The sequence below is a fragment of the Microtus pennsylvanicus genome, chromosome 18 (assembly GCF_037038515.1).
Source record: "Microtus pennsylvanicus isolate mMicPen1 chromosome 18, mMicPen1.hap1, whole genome shotgun sequence".
Taxonomy (NCBI): Eukaryota; Metazoa; Chordata; class Mammalia; order Rodentia; family Cricetidae; genus Microtus; species Microtus pennsylvanicus.
Window position 1 is genome coordinate 4,280,546 of NC_134596.1, and position 23,231 is coordinate 4,303,776.

The window sequence follows — 23,231 nt, forward strand, 5'->3', positions numbered from 1 at the left end:
TCATCCCTTCCTGGCTGGCTGTGAGCCTTCTGCCTGGGACATAGACTGAAGGCAGAATGTCCTGCATGTCTAGGTGCCATGGCAATTATCACTTCCTACTTCTCCATCTATCATACCTCAGAGTAGTTTGTAATTGGAGCCTTTTCATAACATATACGCTGCAATTACATAGATGTCACATGAGCGAGTTATATAATCAATGTAGTGAGTTACACCCTGCGTCAGAAAAGGAGAGAATGAAAAGACACACACACACATTAATATGAAGATGTTGAAGAACTTTGTTTTGTGTTTATATCAATACTTTTCTGCGAGTCATGGTCAGAAATGCTTGGTCTAGCTATAGTGGCACACACCTTAACTCTCAGGACAGAGGGATGGAGGGACAGAGGCAGGTGGATCTCTAGAGTCTGAAGCTAGTTTGGTCCCTGGCTGGCCAGGGCTACATTGTAAGACACTATTTGAACAAAACCAGCAATGCTTGAAAAACATTAACTTAGAACAGGGGTGGCTTTCATAATTCTCCTTGTCAGTAGAAGAGTCTTCAGGCTGGTCCACCATGTCTAAGAGTAATGGAGTGGAATATTGGCTCCTGGGGAGTGTCTCCACCCACACCAGGTCACCTTTGAAAAATCTTTTCCCCAAGCCCTAGAATCCTGTGCTGACCTCTGGATCTATGGCCATTAAAGCATGGGTTCTTGAATGGGGCCCGAGAAGATGCTCATGCACTGAGCAGCACAGGAAGGTCTCTACGTGTACAGGACAGAGCTAGTCTCTGCATGCCAGGAGTGTATGGAGTATAGAGCGTGTGCACCAACAGTGCCAGTGAGCATGTGTGTCCGGGTGTGCGCATCTGTGGGAGGCAATGTGAATGCTTATCTTGCCTTTTGATTCAATGGACTTTGGAGATGCTCCAATGATCCAACCCATTCAGATCTGGGTTAGAATTCCATCTTCTCTTTTTCCTAGTCTTGTGTGCATGTGGCCTTCATCCCAAATCTCAGACAATCTTGAAATGCAGGCGGCCAGAGCTTTGCCCCTGTTGTAGTGTTGGAGGGGAGCAGTGGGAAGGGCCATGGAGGAAAAGTGTTCAGCACACAGGGGTCCCAAATCACCCCATATTGGTGGAGTGAAGCTCAGGCTGGCCTGTGGCAGTTGCTGCAGACTGCTCCCTGAATACCTGCCCCCCCCATCAGGTACACAATGACCCACAATGCGGCTCTGCCCACTACACCTGCCTGAGGTCTGTCAGCCTCTTCCTTTCGGGTGAACATGAGATCCGCCTGGCCAAGGAGGTCACCCATGGAGGTGTAAGGTAACTATGTCCTTCCACCTCCCTGACGGGCAGAGGATATCTGTCCCTGTCGAGCTGAAGGGAACTAGGGACAGACATCATTTCCCACTCTAGAGCAGGGGTGCACACGTGGTCAGTGTGTGTCTAGCCTGGGACACTGGCAAACGGATAAACACCTCCTGGTTCTCAGCAACTATCAGATGCAGTGGGTTTGCTGACAGATGTTTAGGAAAACAGAAAAGTTTCTAGAGAACTGAGAGTTTCCTACTAGAAATCTTTGTTGAGTTCACATACAGTTCCTCCAAACAGACACTTATACATACTTAGCCTTTTCTGAGGACAGAGGGTCATTTTGAATGAAAGGTATCATGCTGGACCATCGGGGATTCCTAGGGACTATGTGACCTCAAAGTGAGCCCCTGTCTGAATTGTCCTTGTTCTCTTCCTCAATGTTCTTTCCTTCTTTGCTCTCTGATGTCCTCGGTTGCTTCCCCAAACTCCCCCACCCCGGGCCCAGCACCTGCCTCGACCCCTCTGGACCTAGAAGCCTAGTGCCAAGCTTCCTGGAGCAGAGAGCAAGCCTGTGGCCAGAGGGGTTTCTCCTGCAAATAAAGTGGTGTTCAGACCTACCCCTGGCTGGATGTCAGCTGGGCGGCAGCTTCCAGATTCCAGACATCATGGCTGTGAAAGTGGGGGGGGGACACAGTAGGGCTCCTCTCTGTTCTTCCTCTCTCCCCTTCTCTTGCCACTCTTCCTGTTCTGGACCAACACAGTAAAATGAAAGCCTTCTTCTATGTTATCATCTCTCTCCCTCCCATCTTTGAACAAGGAGCTGGTGGGTTGATTCTCTCAAGATTTATCCCTGCCAACCACACTGTGATTTTGAAAGACCTATGAGAATGAAAGAACCCTGATGCACTTTGATGCACTTAGGAATTCTGGGAACGTGGAGGGTGGGGACCTAAAGAACTCATATCACTCAGTAGGGGTGGCTGGTCTTGGGGTGAAGAACAGGGCCCGTGGGAGTTGTGTGGACACCCTGCAGCCCTGGGCTTTGTTCTTAGGCTCCAGCTGCCGCAGGCGGTGGGGGGTGTGCAGCTGCAGCAGCTGGCTGGTTATGTCATCGCGAGGCATCCACTGGCCTTCACGCTGGCCTGGGATGGTGCCTCAGCCGTGTACATCAAGATGAGCCCAGAGTTTCTGGGCTGGACACATGGGCTGTGTGGGAACAACAACGCTGACCCTCAGGATGACCTAGTGACCAGCTATGGTGAGTCCAAGGGAAGGTGCCTTGTGGGATATTTTCTGGGGGTGGAGACTGGGTCAAGGTGGAAGCAGCTGCTCTGGCCAGACCTCCGATGCATGGCCATTCATGGTAGGGAAAACCCAGTGGGGGATAGGGCTTGCTTTTAAAGCTGTCGTGTTAGGCATGTTCTCCGCCATGTTCTGGGCCTCAGTTTCCTCAACTGTAAAGGGTTCATGATAAGAATCCCTTCTGGGAGCCGGGCGATGGTGGCGCATGCCTTTAATCCCAGCACTCGGGAGGCAGAGGCAGGCGGATCTCTATGAGTTCGAGACCAGCCTGGTCTACAGAGCTAGTTCCAGGACAGACTCCAAAGCCACAGAGAAACCCTGTCTTGAAAAAAACCAAAAAAAAAAAAAAAAAAGAATCCCGTCTGGGGTTGTGTGTAGATCCACTGCACACGTTGCTAGGCGAGTTTGACCTCGCAAGGTTTCCAGAGGAAGTGGAATCTGAGGGCCAGACTGAAGCTGAAGTCTCAGCTGGACAGGTTGTGAGAGGAGCAGGTGAGGCTCAGGGCACAGCATGGTGGCCCAGGCAGAAGGTCAAGTGTGCCCTTTTGAGTACCCGCCATGTGCTAAGTAAGGACTTTGTAGTTGTAGTTCCTGGCAACAGTCTCCCTGGGGATTAGGGCTATGCTCTGCACGTGGGGAAACTGAGGCTAAGATGGGTTTGGGTGCTTGTTCAAGCTTGCATACTGGCCCTTTAGACTAGACCATATTACCTCTGTTGAGTGTGGAGTAACTATGAGACAGTGCAGGTTTTAGGACATCCTCATCTTGTCTGATGAAACAGCTTTCCTGAGAGACTGTCTCAGCTGGGAATCCAGACAGGATGGGAGCACTGGAGGCTGGTCTCTGTCTCAGCTGGGAATCCAGACAGGATGGAGCACTGGAGGCTGGTCTCTGTCTCAGCTGGGAATCCAGACAGGATGGAGCACTGGAGGCTGGTCTCTGTCTCAGCTGGGAATCCAGACAGGATGGGAGCACTGGAGGCTGGTCTCTGTCTCAGCTGGGAATCCAGACAGGATGGGAGCACTGGAGGCTGGTCTCTGTCTCAGCTGGGAATCCAGACAGGATGGGAGCACTGGAGGCTGGTCTCTGTCTCAGCTGGGAATCCAGACAGGATGGGAGCACTGGAGGCTGGTCTCTGTCTCAGCTGGGAATCCAGACAGGATGGGAGCACTGGAGGCTGGTCTCTGTCTCAGCTGGGAATCCAGACAGGATGGGAGCACTGGAGGCTGGTCTCTGTCTCAGCTGGGAATCCAGACAGGTTGGGAGCACTGGAGGCTGGTCTCTGTCTCAGCTGGGAATCCAGACAGGATGGAGCACTGGAGGCTGGTCTCTGTCTCTCCTGCTGGGAATCCAGACAGGATGGAGCACTGGAGGCTGGTCTCTGTCTCTCCTGCTGGGAATCCAGACAGGATGGAGCACTGGAGGCTGGTCTCTGTCTCTCCTGCTGGGAATCCAGACAGGATGGAGCACTGGAGGCTGGTCTCTGTCTCTCCTGCTGGGAATCCAGACAGGATGGAGTACTGGAGGCTGGTCTCTGTCTCAGCTGGGAATCCAGACAGGTTGGGAGCACTGGAGGCTGGTCTCTGTCTCAGCTGGGAATCCAGACAGGATGGAGCACTGGAGGCTGGTCTCTGTCTCTCCTGCTGGGAATCCAGACAGGATGGAGTACTGGAGGCTGGTCTCTGTCTCAGCTGGGAATCCAGACAGGATGGGAGCACTGGAGGCTGGTCTCTGTCTCAGCTGGGAATCCAGACAGGATGGAGCACTGGAAGCTGGTCTCTGTCTCAGCTGGGAATCCAGACAGGATGGAGCACTGGAAGCTGGTCTCTGTCTCTCCTGCTGGGAATCCAGACAGGATAGGAGCACTGGAGGCTGGTCTCTGTCTCAGCTGGGAATCCAGACAGGATGGAGCACTGGAAGCTGGTCTCTCCTGCTCACATCCTGCAGTCCAGCCACTCGCCCATTCATCAGAGCACCCATTTCCCTGCAGGGAAGCTGACCGACGATGTGGGGGAGTTTGTGCACAGCTGGCAGGAGCAAGCCCCCAGCAGCCCTTCAGGGCCTGTGACTTCTTCCTTTCCTCGACCACCATGCCTGCAGCAGAGCCCAGCATCCATGCAGGTCTGTGTCCTGGGGAAGACCCCCCCCCCCCCCCCGCCGCCACCCTCATTAGCAAGCTCTTGTTTGCAAGGGCCCAAATACCCATTTCTCTCTGTCTTCCTGTTGCTTAAGTTGGGATTGATTCCCTGTGGGGATGGTGAAGGAGAGCCATGTTGTCAGCCCAGCCCAGCTCCTGCCTCTACCCCACCCAGGGTGTGTATGAGCGGTGCGAGGCACTGTTGAGACCTCCATTCGACGCCTGCCATCTCTACGTCAGCCCTCTGCCCTTCACAGCCAGCTGTACCAGTGACCTCTGCCAGTGAGTGGGCAGAGGGTAGGTGGTATTGGGTCTTGGGGAACACCTCCCAGTATTAGGATGAGGCCTCAGGGTGTGGGCCCCTGAGCCTAATAATTCTTGGCCATAACAAAGCAGCTTACCAAAGCTCTGAAATTCACATTTACCAAGATGGGATCCATTTAACTAAAACCCAGAGATGGGGCTCAGCTGGCTCAGGGACACACTGCAAGTTGGCAGCAATGCTGGGACTTGAATCTAGGATGCCTGCTTTGAGTCTGGGGTTTTGTGTAGCTGGATGCTTTCCTAGGTGTGGGTGCCCTGAAGTTCTGAATCTACCTATGGTAGCGGATTGCAACCTGTGGATCATGACCCCTTTGGGGGATCGAACAACCTGTACACAGGGATCACCTAAGGCCATCAGAAAACACAGATACTTAACGTTATGATTCATAACAGTAGCAAAATTGCAAAGTAGCAACAAAATAATTTTATGGTTGAGTGTCACCACACCACGAGGCACGTTGGACTATGGGATGGTATGAGGCTGGGCTGTCTCAAATTCACTCTCATTGTACATTGTACAGATCAGGAGGCAATGATGCCACTTGGTGCCGAGCACTGATGGAATATGCCCGGGCATGTGCACAGGCTGGGCGCCCTCTGCAGGGCTGGAGGACCCAACTCCCACAATGCAGTAGGTGCAGGCTGGAGGTGGGAAGGGAAGGGTTCCGATGAGTCCCCATGAGGGCTGTGATGGGCAGCCACAGGCCTCAGCTCAATGCCCTGTCCTATTGGCCCGCAGCCACAGCTATCAGAGCCTTAAGCTCTGAGATTCTGTCCTTGTGACACGCGGGAGATCTAAGGTAGAGCATGAAGGCTGGGTCTGGGGCTGCAAAGTAAGATGAAGGTGGTTCTCAGAACACCTGGACTCTCACCAGTGTCTGGGGCACCAAATAGTCTACCTGGAATTGGAGGAGCAGGGGCAGGAGCATCCTCCCATTCCCATGCCAGGACCTGGTGAGGGTGGGTGCTGGCAAATACTCAGACCAGAGTTTTCTTCTGTCCCAAGCTGTGCACTGCAAAGAGAAGGCCTTTGTCTACAACGAGTGCATCGCTTGCTGTCCAGCTTCCTGCCAGTCTCGCACTTCGTGTGTGGACAGCGAGATCGCCTGTGTGGATGGCTGCTACTGCCCCAATGGTTCGCTGGGGTCGGGGCAGTGGGGGGGCTCGGCAGTCTCTTCCCGGCATGGATCAGTGGGAATCGGGGTCTCGGAGAGAGCCTGTTTGTGGAATGAATGAGCAAACAACTAGACCAACAAGTGAATGACTGGAGGGCAGGGGCAGAGCTTCGTTTCTTGACCGTTTGATGGCAAAGATTTTGAGTTCATTTGGACTGAGTTTTTCAGATGAAGACAAGCAATTCATTCATATGTGCACTTTTTTTTTGTTTGTTTTTTTGTTTTTTCGAGACAGGGTTTCTCTGTGGCTTTGGAGCCTGTCCTGGAACTCGCTCTTGTAGACCACGCTGGTCTCGAACTCATAGAGATCCGCCTGCCTCTGCCTCCCGAGTGCTGGGATTAAAGGCGTGCACCACCATCGCCTGGCCCATATGTGCATTTTTTGTTTAAGCATCCATCCATAGTTACTTTTTCCTGTGTTTAATGTCGTGTTTATGATGAATGAGTCTCTTGGCTCAGTGGAAGGGTGAGATTAAAAACTGTGCAGCTGGGGCTGGAGATGCAGCTCAGTGGCAGAGTGCTTGTCTAGTATGACAAAGCCCCGGTTCCAGCCCAGCATCCCTTAAGTTGGGCGTGGCGGTGCTCGTAAGCTAGCACTTTGGAGGGGCAAACAGGAGGGTCGGGCAGTCTAGGTCAACCTCAGCGGAGTTCAAGGCCATCTCAAAAGGCTTTGATTTTAAAAAACAGAGACTGCTTCCAGGTATGAGAAACTCCTCACTCCAGCCTAAGGTAGCATGTGGTGAAGGCTGCCTCACAGGGTCAGAAGAGATCTGGGGATTGGTGTAATGTCGGGGGCGGGGGGGGGGGTGGAGGTCGTAAGAGACTGCTTGGCAGGACTCGAGAGGTGGTGAGAAATGCAGCTGTGTGTAGTTGAGGTGATGCCTGGAAAGACGTCTGCCCAGAAGGGGGTCCGTGTCCTGCCTGAGCCAGGATTTGGAGTAGGCCCGAAAGTGGGCACAGAGGAGAAAGAGCTGTGCCTATGGGTTCTTTACTGAGGCCCTGGGAAGCCACCCAGTGGCTGTGAACAGGGAAGGGGTGAGTGGGTCTTTGCTATCACTCCCTAGGGCTGATCTTTGAGGACACGGGCTGCATGTCACCAGCTGAGTGTCCCTGCGAGTTCCATGGGACCCTGCACCCACCTGGCTCTGTGGTGACAGAAGACTGCAATGCCTGGTCTGTGTTCACCGCCTGGAGGGAGGGGTCTGGGGGAGACCAGGGCTTTCTGTTAGACTTCCCTGGGCTTGAGGAGCCCTAAAAAAGCAAGGGCTCCTCACTCAGCCTCTTTGAGACCCAAGAGGATGTTATTAGATCCACAGGGAGCGGGGGTACTCTGTACCACGCACTTCAGAAATGGGACGCTGTTTACTGAGGCCTGGGTCGGCGTCTTGGCACTGAAGAAAGACAGGTCACTTTCATGATCTCTGTTTCAGTACATGCACCGCAGGGAAGTGGGTGTGCAGCTCTTCCGTCTGCCCAGGTACATCTGACCCTTCCTTTAGACCCTGCCCTCTTCTACTCGTCTCATAGGTTTGGGACAGGGACACTCTCAGGTCATGCCTAGTTGGGGGCGTTTGGTTCAACCAGCTAAAGCTGATTCCCTTCATTTCCTCTGTTGCTTTGCCTGCCTTAAGGGTTTCTTCTGGCCCATGCCCAAAGTGTTACTAGGTCCTGCACACCTCTTGCCTGAACTTAGAGGATTGAATTGAGCCTAGGACCTGGTCTCTCCTCAGCAGGGCTGTCTCGAGCCTGCTCCTGAGCAGATTCTCAGAAAGAAGTTAGCCTTAGCCTGTTCAATTCCAGAGGGCAGAGGGCAGATCCTGCCCAGGCTTGGATCCGCAAGGCCGAGACAGACCCCAGTCAGGAAGAGGAACAGTTGTAGGCTGACAGCTTTCATGAGTAAACTGTCCTTCTCCCTCAGCTGAATGCTCGGTGACTGGTGACATCCACTTCACGACCTTCGATGGACGCCGATATACATTCCCTGCCACGTGTCAGTACATCCTAGCCAAGAGCCGCTCCTCGGGCACCTTCGCAGTGACATTGCAGAACGCCCCGTGTGGCCTGGTAAGGCTGGGTCTGTGTTCACGTAAGACTCCCGCAGGTCTGGGAGCTTGGGGGGAGGACTCTGAGTCTTTCCATGACCCAGCTGTTTGCTGTTCTCTGGGACACAGAACTGGATCCAGAGACAGTTTGAGCTCAGGCCCTCTGCTGGCTGAGAGACCATTCCCCTTCTCGGGCTCCATTTTAAAGCCCTCTCTAGAGTGGGTCTTACTCTACTTAATCTTCTGTGCGTCGTCGACTTTTACATATTTGTTTGATGAATTCACTCGTCAAACACTGAAAACCTGTTGGGGTCCGAAGCTGTGCTGCGGTCTGAGATTGCTCTGTCTTCTGAGTCCAATAGCTTATCAGGCAGATGCACGAACTCAAGTCCTGCTGCCGCAGGAGCTGCGAGAGTGTGGGGTGGCAGGGTGAGGTCTAGGGTGTCTTTGTCTTTTACTTGGGCATCGAGTAAAAAGGCAAAGAGGACAGGAAATGCTTCCTGAAGGAGGAGATCCCTGAGCTGTGTCACCTGTGACCATGGCCACAGCAGGTCGGGGCAGGTGTGCATCTGTCTGCCTTGGTACTGACTGCATTGTTCCTGGGCTGACAGTGCTGAGCCAACCCCCAGGTCCTGCTCTGGGCTATGCTTAAGCTCCTGCCTGCACAGTAGAACCAGGGCTTCATGCCCAGCCAGGGTGCCCACTCCCACCTGGCGCGCTTGCTGTTCTTGCTCCAGCCCCCAGACCTTGAATGTGAGCAGATCCTAGCTCGGAGTAGTCTAGGGACACAGTCTGGGGACTGTGGATGAGGTAGAGGCTGGCTTTCTTCTTTTGTCCTGAGTGACCTCTTTCTTCTCCACTCTTGGCTGTTCTCCATGCAGGAGACTGCTTGTCTTCCAAGGTGGGTCACTTCTGTGGCATCGTGAAGGTGGGAAGTAAGGGAGGACAGAAAGACACAGAGCAGTTCCCACTTCTCCCAGCTAAGCTGCTCAGGAGACTTAGAGCACCGAGGACTGTGAGGACCCAGGGTGCCTTGCCCAGCCCTCTCTCTGCCATGTCTCTGACAGGCAGCTGGCCTCATTGCTGGACAGTGCTTCTCGATTGCGAGTTTTTTTGTTGCCTCCAGACAGGGTTCCTATTCGCACGATGAACCCATGGGTGCCCTACTCTGAGCACAGCGAGGGCTACAGAGAGGAAACACACCCAGCCCGCTTCCGGGTGATCACAGCTTTTAAGCTTTCATCGCCCCTTTGGTGCGATACAAGATGATCAGAGGTGTAAAGGCATAGCAGGAGAAATAGTCCTGAACGTTAGCAGAACTAAATACAGACGAGGAGGAAGACACCGAGAGCTGATCATACCAGAAAGGCGGCGGCCCTGGAATGGCCACAATGGAGTGTGCTGGGCACAGTCACGGAGGTGATGGTGGTACCCATGGTACATTTACCCAGTGCTCTGAACTTTGACTAATCCTTTTTTTTATTGAGCTCTACATTTTTCTCTGCTCCCTTCCCTGCCTCTCCCCTACCCTTCAACCCTCCCACTAGGTCCCCATGCTCCCAATTAACTCAGGAGATCTTGTCTTTTTCTACTTCCCATGTAGAATGTTCTTACAGCTACTCCAAGTACACACAGAGGTGCTGAACATTGCAATCCTACTGTTTCAATTTGATGGGCTGTCTTAGAGGCTTGGGGGATTTCATGACTAACTCTTTACCTGCCTTCAAGTTTGGATATTAGCACAGTCATTACACCCACCTCATTATGCACTGGGGTGTTTACAGTCTTCGAGGGGTTTTAAAAGTCAGCTTTGTATTTTAGAATGGCTTTGGAATATTACAGTGTTCTTGTAAAGATACGACTCATCCCACACACCCTTTTCCCTTGTTAACATCTTGTTACCTAATGCATATTTGGTACTTTCTTTTTTTTTTTTTCTGTGATGGAACACCATGGCCAATAGCAGCTTATGAAAGAATTATTTCGGCTTATAGTTCCAGAGGGAGAGTCCATAATGGTGGGGGGAGCATGACAGCCGGCAGCAGCGTGTGAGTCACGCCGCGTGGGTCACGTGTGGAACGTGCCAAGCAGCAGAGTGTAGGTTGCCCGCCAGAGAATGCTGAGCAGCAGCAAGCCTCTGAGTGCCCGGCTGGAGCTGTGGACGGGGACAGTCAGCGACCAATGAAGGACCACGTGACTGGTGAACTGGGAGCGGCCGGAAGTCCGGAAAAGCGTGGACTGGTCCCACGACGGGGGGGGGGGCGCCAGAGGAAGTTGAACACATAAAAGGGAGTGGGAGGGGGAACGCGAGCCAAATAATCTCAAGCTGACTCTGAAGTAGTGTGTTCTAAGGTCTTTTTTTATTAAGGGGGAACAGGAAAGGGGTCCAACCTCAAGGCGTGGAGCGTTGGAAGGAGGGAGAGCTGGGCAAGGCCGGTGACTTTCTCTGGGTACCCAAAAGTCACTCCCCAGGCTGGGCCAGCCTCCCAAATGCCATTGGCTGAAAAAGCTTCCCCATCAGAGGCATATGACACTGGCCTTTTAATTTTTTCATTTTGAGACAGGGCTTGCAGGGTGACTTCGGCTGGCCTCGGACTGTATCGCTGGCAAGGCTTGAACTTGTTACCCTCCTGTGTTAGCTTCCTGAGTAGACTTGTCTTCCCGCTTTGCCTTCCAGTGGGGTACAGGATATGACACATAGCAAAACTCCACGTAAGACCTGCAGAAGGATGAAATTAGAGCTCTCGGTTGCAGTCATGTGAGGGAGCCATGGTTTCCAAGGCTGAACTGTCCGGAAGCTGCCCCTGCTCTGTGTGGACAGCTGAGAGTCAGCCACCTTCTTCATTATGCTCCTTCTCCACTTCTGCGGCCGACCTTGTCCGTTCTGGGCCTGATGCTCTCCCAGATGAGATTACTTTATTTGGCAATTTTGACGCCCTTTGGGGCTCTACTTCTCACTCTGAGGAGCCTGCTCCTCAAGTTGAGCTGGGTCTCTGTCATGGAGGGTTCTGTTTGGGCCACCAGAACAGACAGAACCAACTGACATTGCCCATTGGTCTTTCTTTTCCTTTAGAACCAGGATGGAGCCTGTGTCCAGTCAGTGTCAGTGATCCTGCACCAGGACCCCCGGAGACAGGTGACCCTGACCCAGTCAGGAGATGTCCTTCTGTTTGACCAGTACAAGATCACCCTGCCCTACTCAGATGGTATGGCTCAAGATGGTCCTGAGGGAGCTTGGGAGCTGGGAGGTGGTAGATCAGGCCCCTTCCCCAGCTCCTCTCCCCAAGGGAACTGTTACGAGAACAACCCCTCACAGGGATCAGGTTAGGGGACATTAGATTCAGGAAAGCAGACTCCTAAAATGTGCCTTTGCCCCCCACTCCAACATGCTAGTGGTCTAGCAGTCATGGTTCCTCCTGACATTAGCTCACGCTATATCCTGTACTGAGTCTCCCTCCTGATTCTTTAATCCAACAGTGAGTTGCAGGAAGCCCATAGGAAACATGTGTAACAGAAAAGACTTCTTACCAAGAAGTAAGATCCAGAACCAGAAGGAATTGGGAAGGGAGAGAAGAAACAGAGAGCTGAAGAGAGAAGAGCCACTCTTGGGCATCGGGAACAGCAGGGCTGAGTCAGGGATAAAAAAAACAAAAAACAAAAAACAAAACACAGGAATGCAGGCCATCAAAGCTGTGAAGTCTAGGTGCACATGGAGTGGAAACTGGAGGCAGGGAGCTCAGGAATTCAAGGTCATCCTCGTGTCTGTGGTAAGTTCAAAGTAGCCTAGGTTACGTGAGACACCAAGTCAAAAAGCAAAAGATGTGTTGCTGTTGACTCTAATCTATCATGATTGTAGTATGGGCTTCCTGAAGACTGCCTTGCAAAAATGAGTCATTACAGGATTCTTCTTGTGTTAGAGCAAGAAATTGCAGGCCCCAGGGAGACCAGGTTGTTATTGGGACCCACTCTGTGACATTTCTCAGTAGTTTCTCCCAGGGTTTGGCAAGCCAGTCCCGAAGCATGGGGTTTCTGCAGGATGAAGCCAGGGTTGGGTGTGGACGTGGGAGTCGGCCGACAGGTGAGGGCTGGGATGTACTAAAAAGACTACTGACATCCCGTTTCCCATTTTGCTGGCAGATGCTTTTGAGATTCGGAGGCTGTCCTCCGTGTTCCTGAGGGTGAGGACCAACGTGGGCGTGCGGGTCCTCTATGACCGGGAAGGGTTGCGGCTCTACCTGCAAGTGGACCGGCGATGGGTGGAGGACACTGTGGGCCTCTGTGGCACCTTCAATGGCAACACGCAGGATGACTTCCTGTATGTGTCCCTGCCCCAGAACAGGACGACTTCCTGTATGTGTCCCTGCCCCAGAACAGGAAGGACAGGGAAACCCGTGGCCCCTTAGGGTCAGGTACCCTGAGGCACTGCCTGGCACACACACTTATTTATTCCTCCACATTTAAATTGAAGTATAATTCTTTAAAATGGTGGTCATAGTCTTCTCTGTGTAGAAAAATCGCTTGGGGAGTTTGCTTAAATACTGACTCCTAGGTCCCACTCTTTAAGAATCTCATATAAGATACTTAGGGCACGAGACCCTCCTTTTCCACAAGTAGGTCCCACAGCTGTAGTCTCTGAAATAGGTGGGCTGTGCCCTGAGGAGTGCTGGCTTTGTTTAGTCTCACACTTTACTGGTTTCACCAGTTGTGAACACCTTTAGGTGAAGATAAGCCCCACAGCCACGTATCCCTGCCTTTGGTCCCAGCAGGCCAGTGTACCCTCTTCCTATATGGTGTCTGAGTGCTTTTGAGTTTGTACAATGAAAGCCTCCCAGGATTGAGAAGAGGGCCATTTCCCTTGAGCTGATGACTGAGAGACTTTCCTGGGCGTGGTCACAGTTTAAGAGTTTGGGAGGAGACAGCAGTCAGGCCTTTCAGAGGAGGAAAGGATTTGGAGGCTGGAGAATCTGACCAGTTCTTCAAGATACATGCAATGACAGATACAGAAAGAAACACGGGAGGCATTCTGTAGCCGGAAGAGGGGTTCGCCTTTGTAGTGTGTCCGCACGTGCAAGTGAAGCTTCCCTGGTCAGTAGGGCTGGTGACTGGGCAGCTGGCCAGAGCGATGGAGGCAGACACTGGCTTAGTGTGTGGGCTGCTCCACGCCCTCCCGGTGTGTGTGAGTCCTACCTTGTGTCGTTGGATAACTCACAAGCTGGAGCAGTAATGCAGGCAAGGTGGCTGTCAGGCAGAACCTTGCCCTCACACAGACTACAGGTCCTTTCGCTGTAACACTCACTGGGTTTTAGCGATTGTCACCCCTGGCTGTATTGTAGAAGGATGCTTTGTCTCAGCTTTCCCTCCCCCTGTCCTATGCATGACCCGACTCATTTGCTACTTACCTCCCAGGGGGGACATGGAGAAAGTCAGAGATGGTTGAGGTCTGGTATTCCCATTGCTCTTTCTTACGTGAAGAGCTGGGGGAGGTGCTGAAAGTCTAAGGCCATTGTGAGCCTTTTGTGTCTTGTTAAGTGTGATTACCTATGTGCACGTCTGATTATGGCTATATGGAGTACCCTGACCATTGGTCTATCAGCCATGCACTTGCATGCTGTGCGTGTGTGCAGACACACGCGTGTTTCTGTGTGTTGATGTGTGCTCACCTGAGAGCGGCTCAGAGTACATGCTCACCCCTACCCCGTGCCCCTGTGTTTAGATGTAATCCCTACACCCCAGTTGACCAGTGTACAACTGTAGCTTTGCCATTGCCGCAGGTCTCCAGTGGGTGTGCCTGAGAGCACCCCACAACTGTTCGGCAATTCCTGGAAAACCCTGTCTGCCTGCTCCCCACTGGTCCCTGGCTCCCTGCTGGACCCCTGTGATGTGCATCTGCAGGCTGGTGAGGAGTGGGCGGTGGGAGGCTCGGGGAGGGGAGCAGAAGCGGAATGGTTTGCAAGAGGTGAGGTGGCAACTTGATGGGCAGATTCATAGGGGTGCAGAGGGGAGCCACAGGAGGGGACAGGAGGGAGGGGACAGCCAGGCAGATGGGAAGCTTCCTGCTCTATCACCGGCACCTCAGTACTGACACACACCTCAAGACAAAGGCCACATCTTCAGAAGTGTCCCCCAGGCCCCCGTCCATACCCAGCCTCCTGCTTTGTCTTGTGCCCGCACTGCCCTGTCGTCTGCTCCAGCTGTCTGCTGTCTGCTCCAGCTGGCTTCCATGCTGTTCTGACACCCAGGTCTGCCCTCCTCCCAGGCCTCTGTACTCATGAGGCTTCGCCTGCCCCGCCACACTCTTACCTCAGGATGAGATTCACTTCAGCCCTTGTTACCTTCTTATCGAGGCCTTCCTGGCCACTTGAACTAAAACAGCAGTCGTCCTGTCCGCCCTCCTCACGCTGCCTAGCCTTCCCTAGTTTTCTCCTGCCTCGGGTTTATGCTCTACTGACTAGTGAAGTTGTTTACTGACTGTCTCTTCCAACCAGTCTGGCTACCTGAGGGTCTGGAATTTGGTCAGCGATGTTCACTTCTGTGTTTCCTTTACCAGATAGATCCCTGCCTGGCATGAGGTTGAATGAATATCTGTTCGTGGAGTAGGCATAGAAGCACACATATACATGCATACATGTGTGCACACACAGACAGACAGACAGACACACAGACATGTTCATATACCCTGGGGGAGGGAGGCCGAGTCTTGGGGCAGTAGGCAGCCAGGACCTGCTCAGTGACCATATCTTCGCATCCCAGCCTCCTACGCACTACAGTCCTGCAGCGTGCTCACAGGGGAGCTCTTTGCACCCTGCTCTGAGTATCTGAGCCCGATACCCTACTTCGAGCAGTGCCGCAGGGATGCCTGCCGCTGTGGGCAGCCCTGCCTGTGTGCCACGCTGGCCCACTATGCCCACCTGTGTCAGCACCATGGGCTCCTGATTGACTTCCGTGCCCATCTGCCAGCCTGTGGTGAGTACCCCACCCCCATACATCCGCAGAAGTCTAGGTTCCAGACACAGGTGTCCCTTACCCCCCTATCAGCACTAACACAATATCCTGTCTCCTCCAGCCTGACTTCCTTCCATAGTCCACTTCTCTTGCTGCCACCACGGTCTCTAGACTCGACCTCAGAACACCTTGCTCGGTGTTTCTTCTCCAGTCCATGCCCAGTCCACGTCCAAGCCCTGTCAGTCTGGCTGAGTCCAAGTTAACCCACTTCTCACCTCCTCTTCTGCCATCCCTGTAGGCAGAGCCACCTTCTCACTGCAGAAGAATGGGTTCTCTGAACTGGCTCTAAGGCTGGCTTGAGGTCCCATCAGTGTGTGACCCTCCACTGTTCTCTGGGTCTTAGTCCTTACTGCCCTGAGCCCTATAGAGCCTGGCTCCCTGTGAGCTTTTGCAAAGATAATGAGAAAAATGAGTCATGCCGGGAGCCAAGGGCTATGAGCTCTGTTCCAGCCCGGCGGGCAGCATGATGGGCAGCCCTGCACAAAGCTCCTCCACTCTGAATCAGTGTCCCCAGAGGTGCTTGGACAGGGCCAGAGGTTCCCAACGCCGGTTGTGCATAGAGGCACAAGGATCTTTCAAAAAATGCTCACACCTTGTCCACATCCATGTCAGTGAGAACATCACTCTGGTGAGGGTTCCAGACATCTGCAGCGTTGAGAAACTCATGTCGAACGGCTTTGATGAGCAGCCTAGGGTGGGAATAGCTGATCTTGGCAGTTCAGTTCCAGTGGATTGTTGGCCTTGGTGCTGTGGGAGGTTCCCGGGGAGTGGGATGGTGGCCCCATGAGGAGATGGCAGTGAAGGGTGTAAGCCTGTGCGTGTTCACATACCTGTGAGGAGTGTGTGTGTGTGTGTGTGTGTGTGTGTGTGTGTGTGTGTGTGTGTTGTCGGCTTTTCCAGGCTGAGCGTAGTAGATGGTGTTTGACATTTTGATACAATGAGAGGCATCTTTGACCCTGAACTGCTGTGTGACCAGGGTGGGGGCAAATATCTTACCCTCTGATTCTCAGTTTTTCTTGTCAAGATGCTAAATCTACCCCATACAGTTGTGGGAAGAAGAAAGATCAAACGTAGCCTCTCTCCCACCAGCACTGTCCTGTGAGGCCACTAAGGAGTACAGCCCGTGTGTGGCTCCGTGTGCACAAACTTGCCAGGACCTGGCCAGCCCTGATGTCTGTGGGGCTAACAGTGGTGGGAACTTGAGCAGGAATGAGTGTGTGGAGGGTTGCACTTGCCCACCAGACACGTATCTGGACATACAAGCTGACCTCTGTGTCCCCAGGTGAGTGGCTAGCCTGGTGCCTGGGTGCACTGGGGAGTGAGACTGGGGTCTGCTCTGGACAGCTGGGCCGAGCTTCTCCTGCCCCTACTTCCCATCACCCTCTCCTGGGCCCTGTTGGCAGAGGTGAATCGCTGTTCTCAGGCTTCTCTCTCCTTCCTGTAAACCAGATTAAACCAGAGCACAGCACCTCGCTCTACTCAGCTCCCCTCTTCCATGAACATCTGTGTACTCTTATCATGTTCTGGAAATTTCTAGGCTCTGAGAATCCAATAGTGAACAGGATCTAGCTCCCCAAGTCCACAATGTAAGCTGGAAAGACAGACCCCCCCCAAAAAACAGGCACTTAGGGGTTGGGGTGGTTAAAAGAGCAGTAAAGCCACATGGAGGGAGGGCCAGGAGTCCTGGGTTGTCACACACAGGTGAGGTAGAGGTGGGGAGGTTCTTGGTGGAAACAGCATCGTAAGCGCCCTCCTCCAACCCGGTAAGGAAGGCAGGAGGAAGCCTGAGGTGAGAAGCAGCCTGTAGCCTTGCTGGAGGAAGCTAATGCAGTGGGGCTGGAGGCAGAGGGGGAAGAGTGGTTGATGGTGATTCCGCAGGCTCCCAGGATGACTGACAAGGCTCCTGGAGTCTCGGCCTCAGTTTCTCTGTCTGTGGAGTGGTCTATTAATTGCTTGGAGGTTTTCTAGTAATGAGGGGAAGGAGTCACCCTCTTTCAGTGGCACAGAGGGCTCACTCAGACTTATCACACTGCAGAATGCTCCTTAGGTCTCAGCTGAGTGCCCACTAACCCTTAATAAAAAGCCTCTGTAAACTACATGAGAAAGACAAGGAGCAATTGGAGAGTACTGAGAAAGAATATTCTGGGGTCCCTTCCATGGGTACCCCCAAACCCTGGCATGTTCTGCTCTAAGACCAGCAGGGCTATGACACCACCCAGAACAATGACTGGGGCTGGGAGGTAGAGCTCTGAGCAGATCACCTCTCTGATCTTGGCTCTGAGTTAGATTATCTCCGGGAGGGACAGTGATTACCTACGCTCATGTGGCCCCCAACCTGGCACTGAGTCCTGCCTTTGACCTCAGCACCAGGGGGACTTCTGGTCCTCTGGAAGTGTGTCTCATGCCAGGAACTGCAGTCACCTCTCTCCACATCCTCACGCCTGACGCTGCCTGATGGTGGGCTCCTGCCCTGGCTGGCTCCATCCCTGCTCCTGAGCCTGCTCTATTCTCTCCTGATTTCTGTAGGAACCAATGTTCCTGCCACTTTCAAGGAGTGGACTATCCCCCTGGGGACAGCGATATCCCTTCCTTAGGGCACTGGTGAGCTTCCTGGGTATCGGTTGCATGAGAAGTGGCACCCACCCTCTCACTCTGTGTGGGGTGGTGGTGGGGACCAGGGATAGTAAGTAGCCCACAGGGCCAAGGGCAATGACATGTGCTAGGTGGGCCCTGAATGACTGGCAGGCCTGATATAATCCCCTCAACTTTCTGCAGCCACTGCAGAGATGGAGTCATGAGCTGTGACAGCCAAGTCCCAGGTAAGCAGGGATGAAAGGGGGAGCTTTGGGTGGGTAGGGACTCCAGTTGGTGGGAGGTGGCTGTGGAGAAAAGAGTGAAGAACTGGGTACTGGTCGGGAAGGGGCAGGCTACTCTAGCTTGGGTGTTGGTGTTTCTGCACTCTTGGCAAAGGTCCCACCCAGCTTAGAGAGTATCACCCTGAAGCTCCATCCTGGCCTCAAACCTCTGGAGAGCATGTGGGGGTCTGAGTCGCTGCTTGCCTTTGCTGGTTCTGGTCTGAGCTACTGAGTATCTTCTGAGACTGGTTCTGCCCAAACCACTGGGCACGGGGTCCAGGACTGCCTGGACTTTGAACCTCTCCACAGCACAGAGACAGGACAGGGGTGGAGCAGGGGTGGAGCAGTGGCGGGCAGCTGGGGTGCCTGGAGGTGGGCAAAGCATGAAGGTTGGAGCGTTCTCAGCAGAGGAACCATTGAGGACAGGACAGGAGTTGGCACCGAGGGGAGCAACAGTGAACATTTGGCTGGTGGTTAAGAGCAGGCCCTTGCAGCTGTGCAGCCCTGGGTGACATGCCTCACCTCTCTGAACCTCATCTCCTCTTTCACAGATAATCCGGAAGTCTCCATCCTTCTCTCACTTCCTGGAGCTTCCTGGGAGTGTCTTTACTTTGGTCCCTTCTGGCTCTTGCTTTCTCTGCTCTGCTCCATCCTGGCCTTGAAACTTAACTGCCTTTTATTGGGTTTCCTAAAACAACCACTCGCACAAAGTGTGACTGTGCATGGCAGACTCCGATGACAATGAGGATGAGGGGATTATGTTGGAGAAGCAAGAAGGAGGGAGTTGGCTCTCTTCAAAGTCCTCTGGCCACCCTTGTAGACTGCTTGGCTTCCATCTTTGGGTCCTTCTCCTGGTCCTTCTGGGGTCCTTCCTTTCAGTTCCCACTGCCTTAAGATATTATGGCTTTCATAATATCGCGTGAGAAGGCAGGTGGGGACACCTGCACAGCACTTGTAATGGGCGAGTGTGCAGGGAGCGCGTGGCAGCCACCAGGACAGAGGTCCTGTTTAATAATGGGTTCTGCACAGGGTGGCTGTTGCGCACTGGGGCAGCACCTAAATACCTGGTCCCTGTGATGTGGGAACCCACATTGTGCCCAGAAGCTGCCAACTCCTGCAGTCACCCACACAGCACCACCCCCAGCCCAGGCCAAGGGTCTGCAGCATCTACCGCTTTCCTTCTAGCGGCTGTCTGTCCAGCGGGCCAGGTCTTCGTGAACTGCAGCAACCTGCACCCAGACCCTGAGCTCAGCAGGGAGAGGACCTGTGAACAGCAGCTGTTGAACCTGAGCATGGCAGCGCATGGGCCCTGCCTGTCGGGCTGTGCCTGTCCCCAGGGGTATGGATCTAAATCACTGCAAACTCTGTACAGTGACAGATCAAGGGACTTCAGGGTGGGGAGGGCAAGGAAGACCTCATATAGACTGGGAAGGAGAGGCAGTGTGGCTGTGGTGTCTGTGAGGAGCCCAGGATGGAGGAGGCAGTGCGGCTGTGGTGTCTGTGAGGAGCCCAGGATGGAGGAGGCAGTGCGGCTGTGGTGTCTGTGAGGAGCCCAGGATGGAGGAGGAAGTGTGGTTGTGGTGTCTCTGAGGAGCCCAGGATGGAGGATGTACAAGTAAACCCATGTCAGCTCTCAGCCTCCATCCCCGATCAGAGCCTTTGGGTAAAGAAAGGTGCCCCTGGAATAGCCAATGTCATTCTCTGGTGTGGGCCAAATTGAGCCCAGTGAACCACTCCATCCCATGACTTGGCAGCACAGGCTTGTCGCTTCAGTCTGTGTTGAGATTAGTGACCAGTTGGAGAGCCTAGCACTGAGATTAGTGATCCCCTGGGGGACCAGGCTCTGGTCTGACAACCAAAGGGAATGAAACGAAGGTCAGAGCTTCTGGGTGGGCGAGCCATCCCATTGGAGCTTTACAGTGTGTAAGACTGTAAAGCTTCAGTCTCAAAGCAGGGAGGCTCGTACTCTTACTCCTCAGAAGAAAACAGGCCAGGGCGGTGAATAGGCTGCTGAAGGAGTCAGACTCAGACCAAGTCTCCTTCATTGGAAGCTCTGCTCCTCGTCCAGAGTGGCAGGGCTCACAGTGTGGGGTGTGGCCTGCTCCTTCCCTAGGATTCACTTGCCTGCACAGGACCCTTGCCTCACCTACAGCCATCCAGACCTCACCTGGAAGTGTGTCAGAAGGTCTCTCCGAATACCGCCCTTTGTGCCCAAGCCTGGCTCTCAGTCTGAGGTCAGGACTGGCTAGGTCTTTGCACTCAGGAGCAGAGTCTTCCATGTCCAGAGTGTGACCACACAGAGATGCTAGGAAAGAGGCCTGGACTGGATCCTGGTTCAGGATTATTTGAGGGTATATAGGAGACTATGTGGGGAAGTCATCTTTATTACCACAGTGCTCACCAAAGGGAAATTATGACAAGGGAGACAGCTCTACCTTCCTGAAAAGTTCTCTTGATGGGCAAGGGCTCCCAAAGATGCTCTGTTTCCACCATAACCAGCCATCTCCAGAACTCACTACGCTCCCCAGTCTCCTTGTCTGTCCAAGTCCATCTAAGAATCTACAGTTGGGCATTGCCTCAAAGGACCCTGGGGACATCACAGTGGGTGGCGATGTCAGTATCTGTCCTAGTTTGCTTCCTGTTGCTGTGAAAAACCACTCTGATCAAAAGCAACTTGAGAGAGGAAAGCCTTTATTTGACTGTACTTCCAGGTCACAGTCATCACTGAGACCCAGGTCACAGTCATCACTGAGAGACCCAGGCCACAGTCATCACTGAGAGACCCGGGTCACAGTTATCACTGAGAGACCCAGGTCACAGTCATCACTGAGACCCAGGTCATAGTCATCACTGAGACCCAGGTCATAGTTCATCACTGAGAGACCCAGGTCACTGTCATCACTGAGAGACCCAGGTCACAGTCATCACTGAGAGACCCAGGTCATAGTCCATCAGTGAGAGACCCAGGTCACAGTCATCACTGAGAGACCCAGGTCACAGTCACTGAGAGACCCAGGTCACAGTCACTGAGAGACACAGGTCACAGCCATCACTGAGAGACCCAGGCCACAGTCATCACTGAGAGACCTGGGTCACAGTCATCACTGAGAGACCCAGGTCACAGTCATCACTGAGAGACCCAGGTCACAGTCATCACTGAGAGACCCAGGTCACAGTCATCACTGAGAGACCCAGGTCACAGTCATCACTGAGAGACCCAGGTCACAGTCATCACTGAGACCCAGGTCATAGTCATCACTGAGAGACCCAGGTCACTGTCATCACTGAGAGACCCAGGTCACAGTCATCACTGAGAGACCCAGGTCACAGTCATCACTGAGAAACCCAGGTCATAGTTCATCACTGAGAGAAGTCAGGACAAGAACTCAGCGGGGACTGGAGCAGAAGTCATGGAGGAGTGTGGCTTACTGGCTTGCTCTCTGGCTCATGCAGAGCTAGCATTCTTATATGCCCAGGCCTACCTGCCTAGGGATGGTGCTGCCCACAGTGGGGTGGGCCTTCCTAGATCATCACAGATCTAGGAATGCTCTTCTGATCACTTGCTTGCTGTGTCCCTCCAGCCTACTCAGACACGGGGATGCATGCTTCCCCCCAGAGCAGTGTCCGTGTACCTGGAAGGGGAAGGAGTATTTCCCTGGGGACCAGGTAGTATCTGCCTGCCACACTTGGTAAGTCCCCAGAACTGGCTTCATTTTTTTTTCTTTTGCTGGAAAGAGTATGATTTTCCCTTCATCTTGTTCATATTCATGGTGACTATTGTACACACAAGTATATGTATGTAAAATAATACTGAGAATATTTGTGACTATTTGATGAATGATCAGACAGGTCTGTGAATATACATACTTGTATGTTTGCAAACATGAGAACATGTTTGCATATTTAGATGAACATATGTATGAATGGGTATGAACAAAAGCGTGTGAGTGAACATATATGGACATACATAAAAAGGCAAGTGCCATAGATCTAAATAAATTTGTTAATATAGCAGTTAGGAATTTACAAATGTATATTGTGTTTATATATATTTACATGCATATGCATCTGTTTAGCACATTTATGTACCAAGTAAGTCACTTGCATTAAATATATATATATATATTTGCATTTACTTGAATGGATAAGTGTGTGAACATGTTATTTGTGTTTGTCTATGAATGCAGAAATGCTCATATTCAGAATGAATGTGTATGTGGGTGTATTTTCACACTGTTCATTCAGGTAATGTTAGCACACATTTACAGAAGTGTGCACCGGGATTGGATTGGTTTCAGTGGAGACAGACTGGGCAGGAGCCTAGCAGAGACTCCCAGAGAGTCATCCAGCCAGCGGCAGCCGGCTCCTAGCTTCTGTCTTATGTGTGGTGGAAATGCTGCATTTTCAGCCCCATGGCTACAGTCAAGGCTGAGCAGCCAGTTTGTTTTCATACGCACCAGGGTGTGTGTGTGTGTGTGTGTGTGTGTGTGTGTGTGTGTGTGTGACCACCAGGACCCAGGCTGTCTGACTCAGAAAGTCCCAGAGTAGACTGTCAGGGCCCAGAGCCCTATGCAGCTGTGCCCAAGTGTTGGAGTTCATGACTTTTGGCCAGAGCTGATATTGAATCTCATTGGCTTGAACTTGTCAGGGAGTGAAGTCTTCAGATCTTTTGATTCTGCATTTAAAATACACTTCAAATCTGATCGCCTCCTCATCTCCCGACCACTGTGGCTCTGCACTGAGCACCTGACCCTCTTGTCTCTAACCCACTGCCATCGTCTCCCGGGTGGGACCATCCCCATCTCGGTCTTCCTGTCATTCCTAGGAAAAAGTCACACCCTCAATGGCGTTCTTGGACCTGCACCACTCAACTCTCCCCTGCCCTGTGAACATCTCTACCCTCTTATCCTTGGGCTGTCCGCCTCCACTGTTACCACCTGAATGTTCTTCAAGACCATCATAGACCGCACCCTCTTCCCACAATGCTCTTCTTCCAAATGTTCTGGGCTCCCTGAAGTCTCTGCTCCCGTGTCTCTGATAACCTTGATTAAAATGTGACACATTTCTAAACACACCCTGTTTCCCTCC

General features: G+C 52.8%; 1 protein-coding gene across 1 annotated transcript in view; it reads left to right on the forward strand.

Moving 5' to 3' along the window:
* Positions 1-23,231, forward strand: part of Otog (otogelin) — a 71,230-nt gene that overhangs the window by 8,856 nt on the left and 39,143 nt on the right. Inside the window, exons 7-24 of the mRNA XM_075952357.1 lie at positions 1,197-1,315; positions 2,359-2,564; positions 4,599-4,729; positions 4,921-5,027; positions 5,591-5,700; positions 6,076-6,204; positions 7,309-7,417; positions 7,675-7,721; positions 8,163-8,308; positions 11,360-11,492; positions 12,424-12,601; positions 14,058-14,182; positions 15,037-15,249; positions 16,378-16,570; positions 17,815-17,889; positions 18,064-18,107; positions 19,329-19,482; positions 21,725-21,832. Of these exons, the coding sequence (XP_075808472.1) occupies positions 1,197-1,315; positions 2,359-2,564; positions 4,599-4,729; positions 4,921-5,027; positions 5,591-5,700; positions 6,076-6,204; positions 7,309-7,417; positions 7,675-7,721; positions 8,163-8,308; positions 11,360-11,492; positions 12,424-12,601; positions 14,058-14,182; positions 15,037-15,249; positions 16,378-16,570; positions 17,815-17,889; positions 18,064-18,107; positions 19,329-19,482; positions 21,725-21,832 (2,327 nt within the window). The remainder of the gene's footprint in view (positions 1-1,196; positions 1,316-2,358; positions 2,565-4,598; positions 4,730-4,920; positions 5,028-5,590; positions 5,701-6,075; positions 6,205-7,308; positions 7,418-7,674; positions 7,722-8,162; positions 8,309-11,359; positions 11,493-12,423; positions 12,602-14,057; positions 14,183-15,036; positions 15,250-16,377; positions 16,571-17,814; positions 17,890-18,063; positions 18,108-19,328; positions 19,483-21,724; positions 21,833-23,231) is intronic.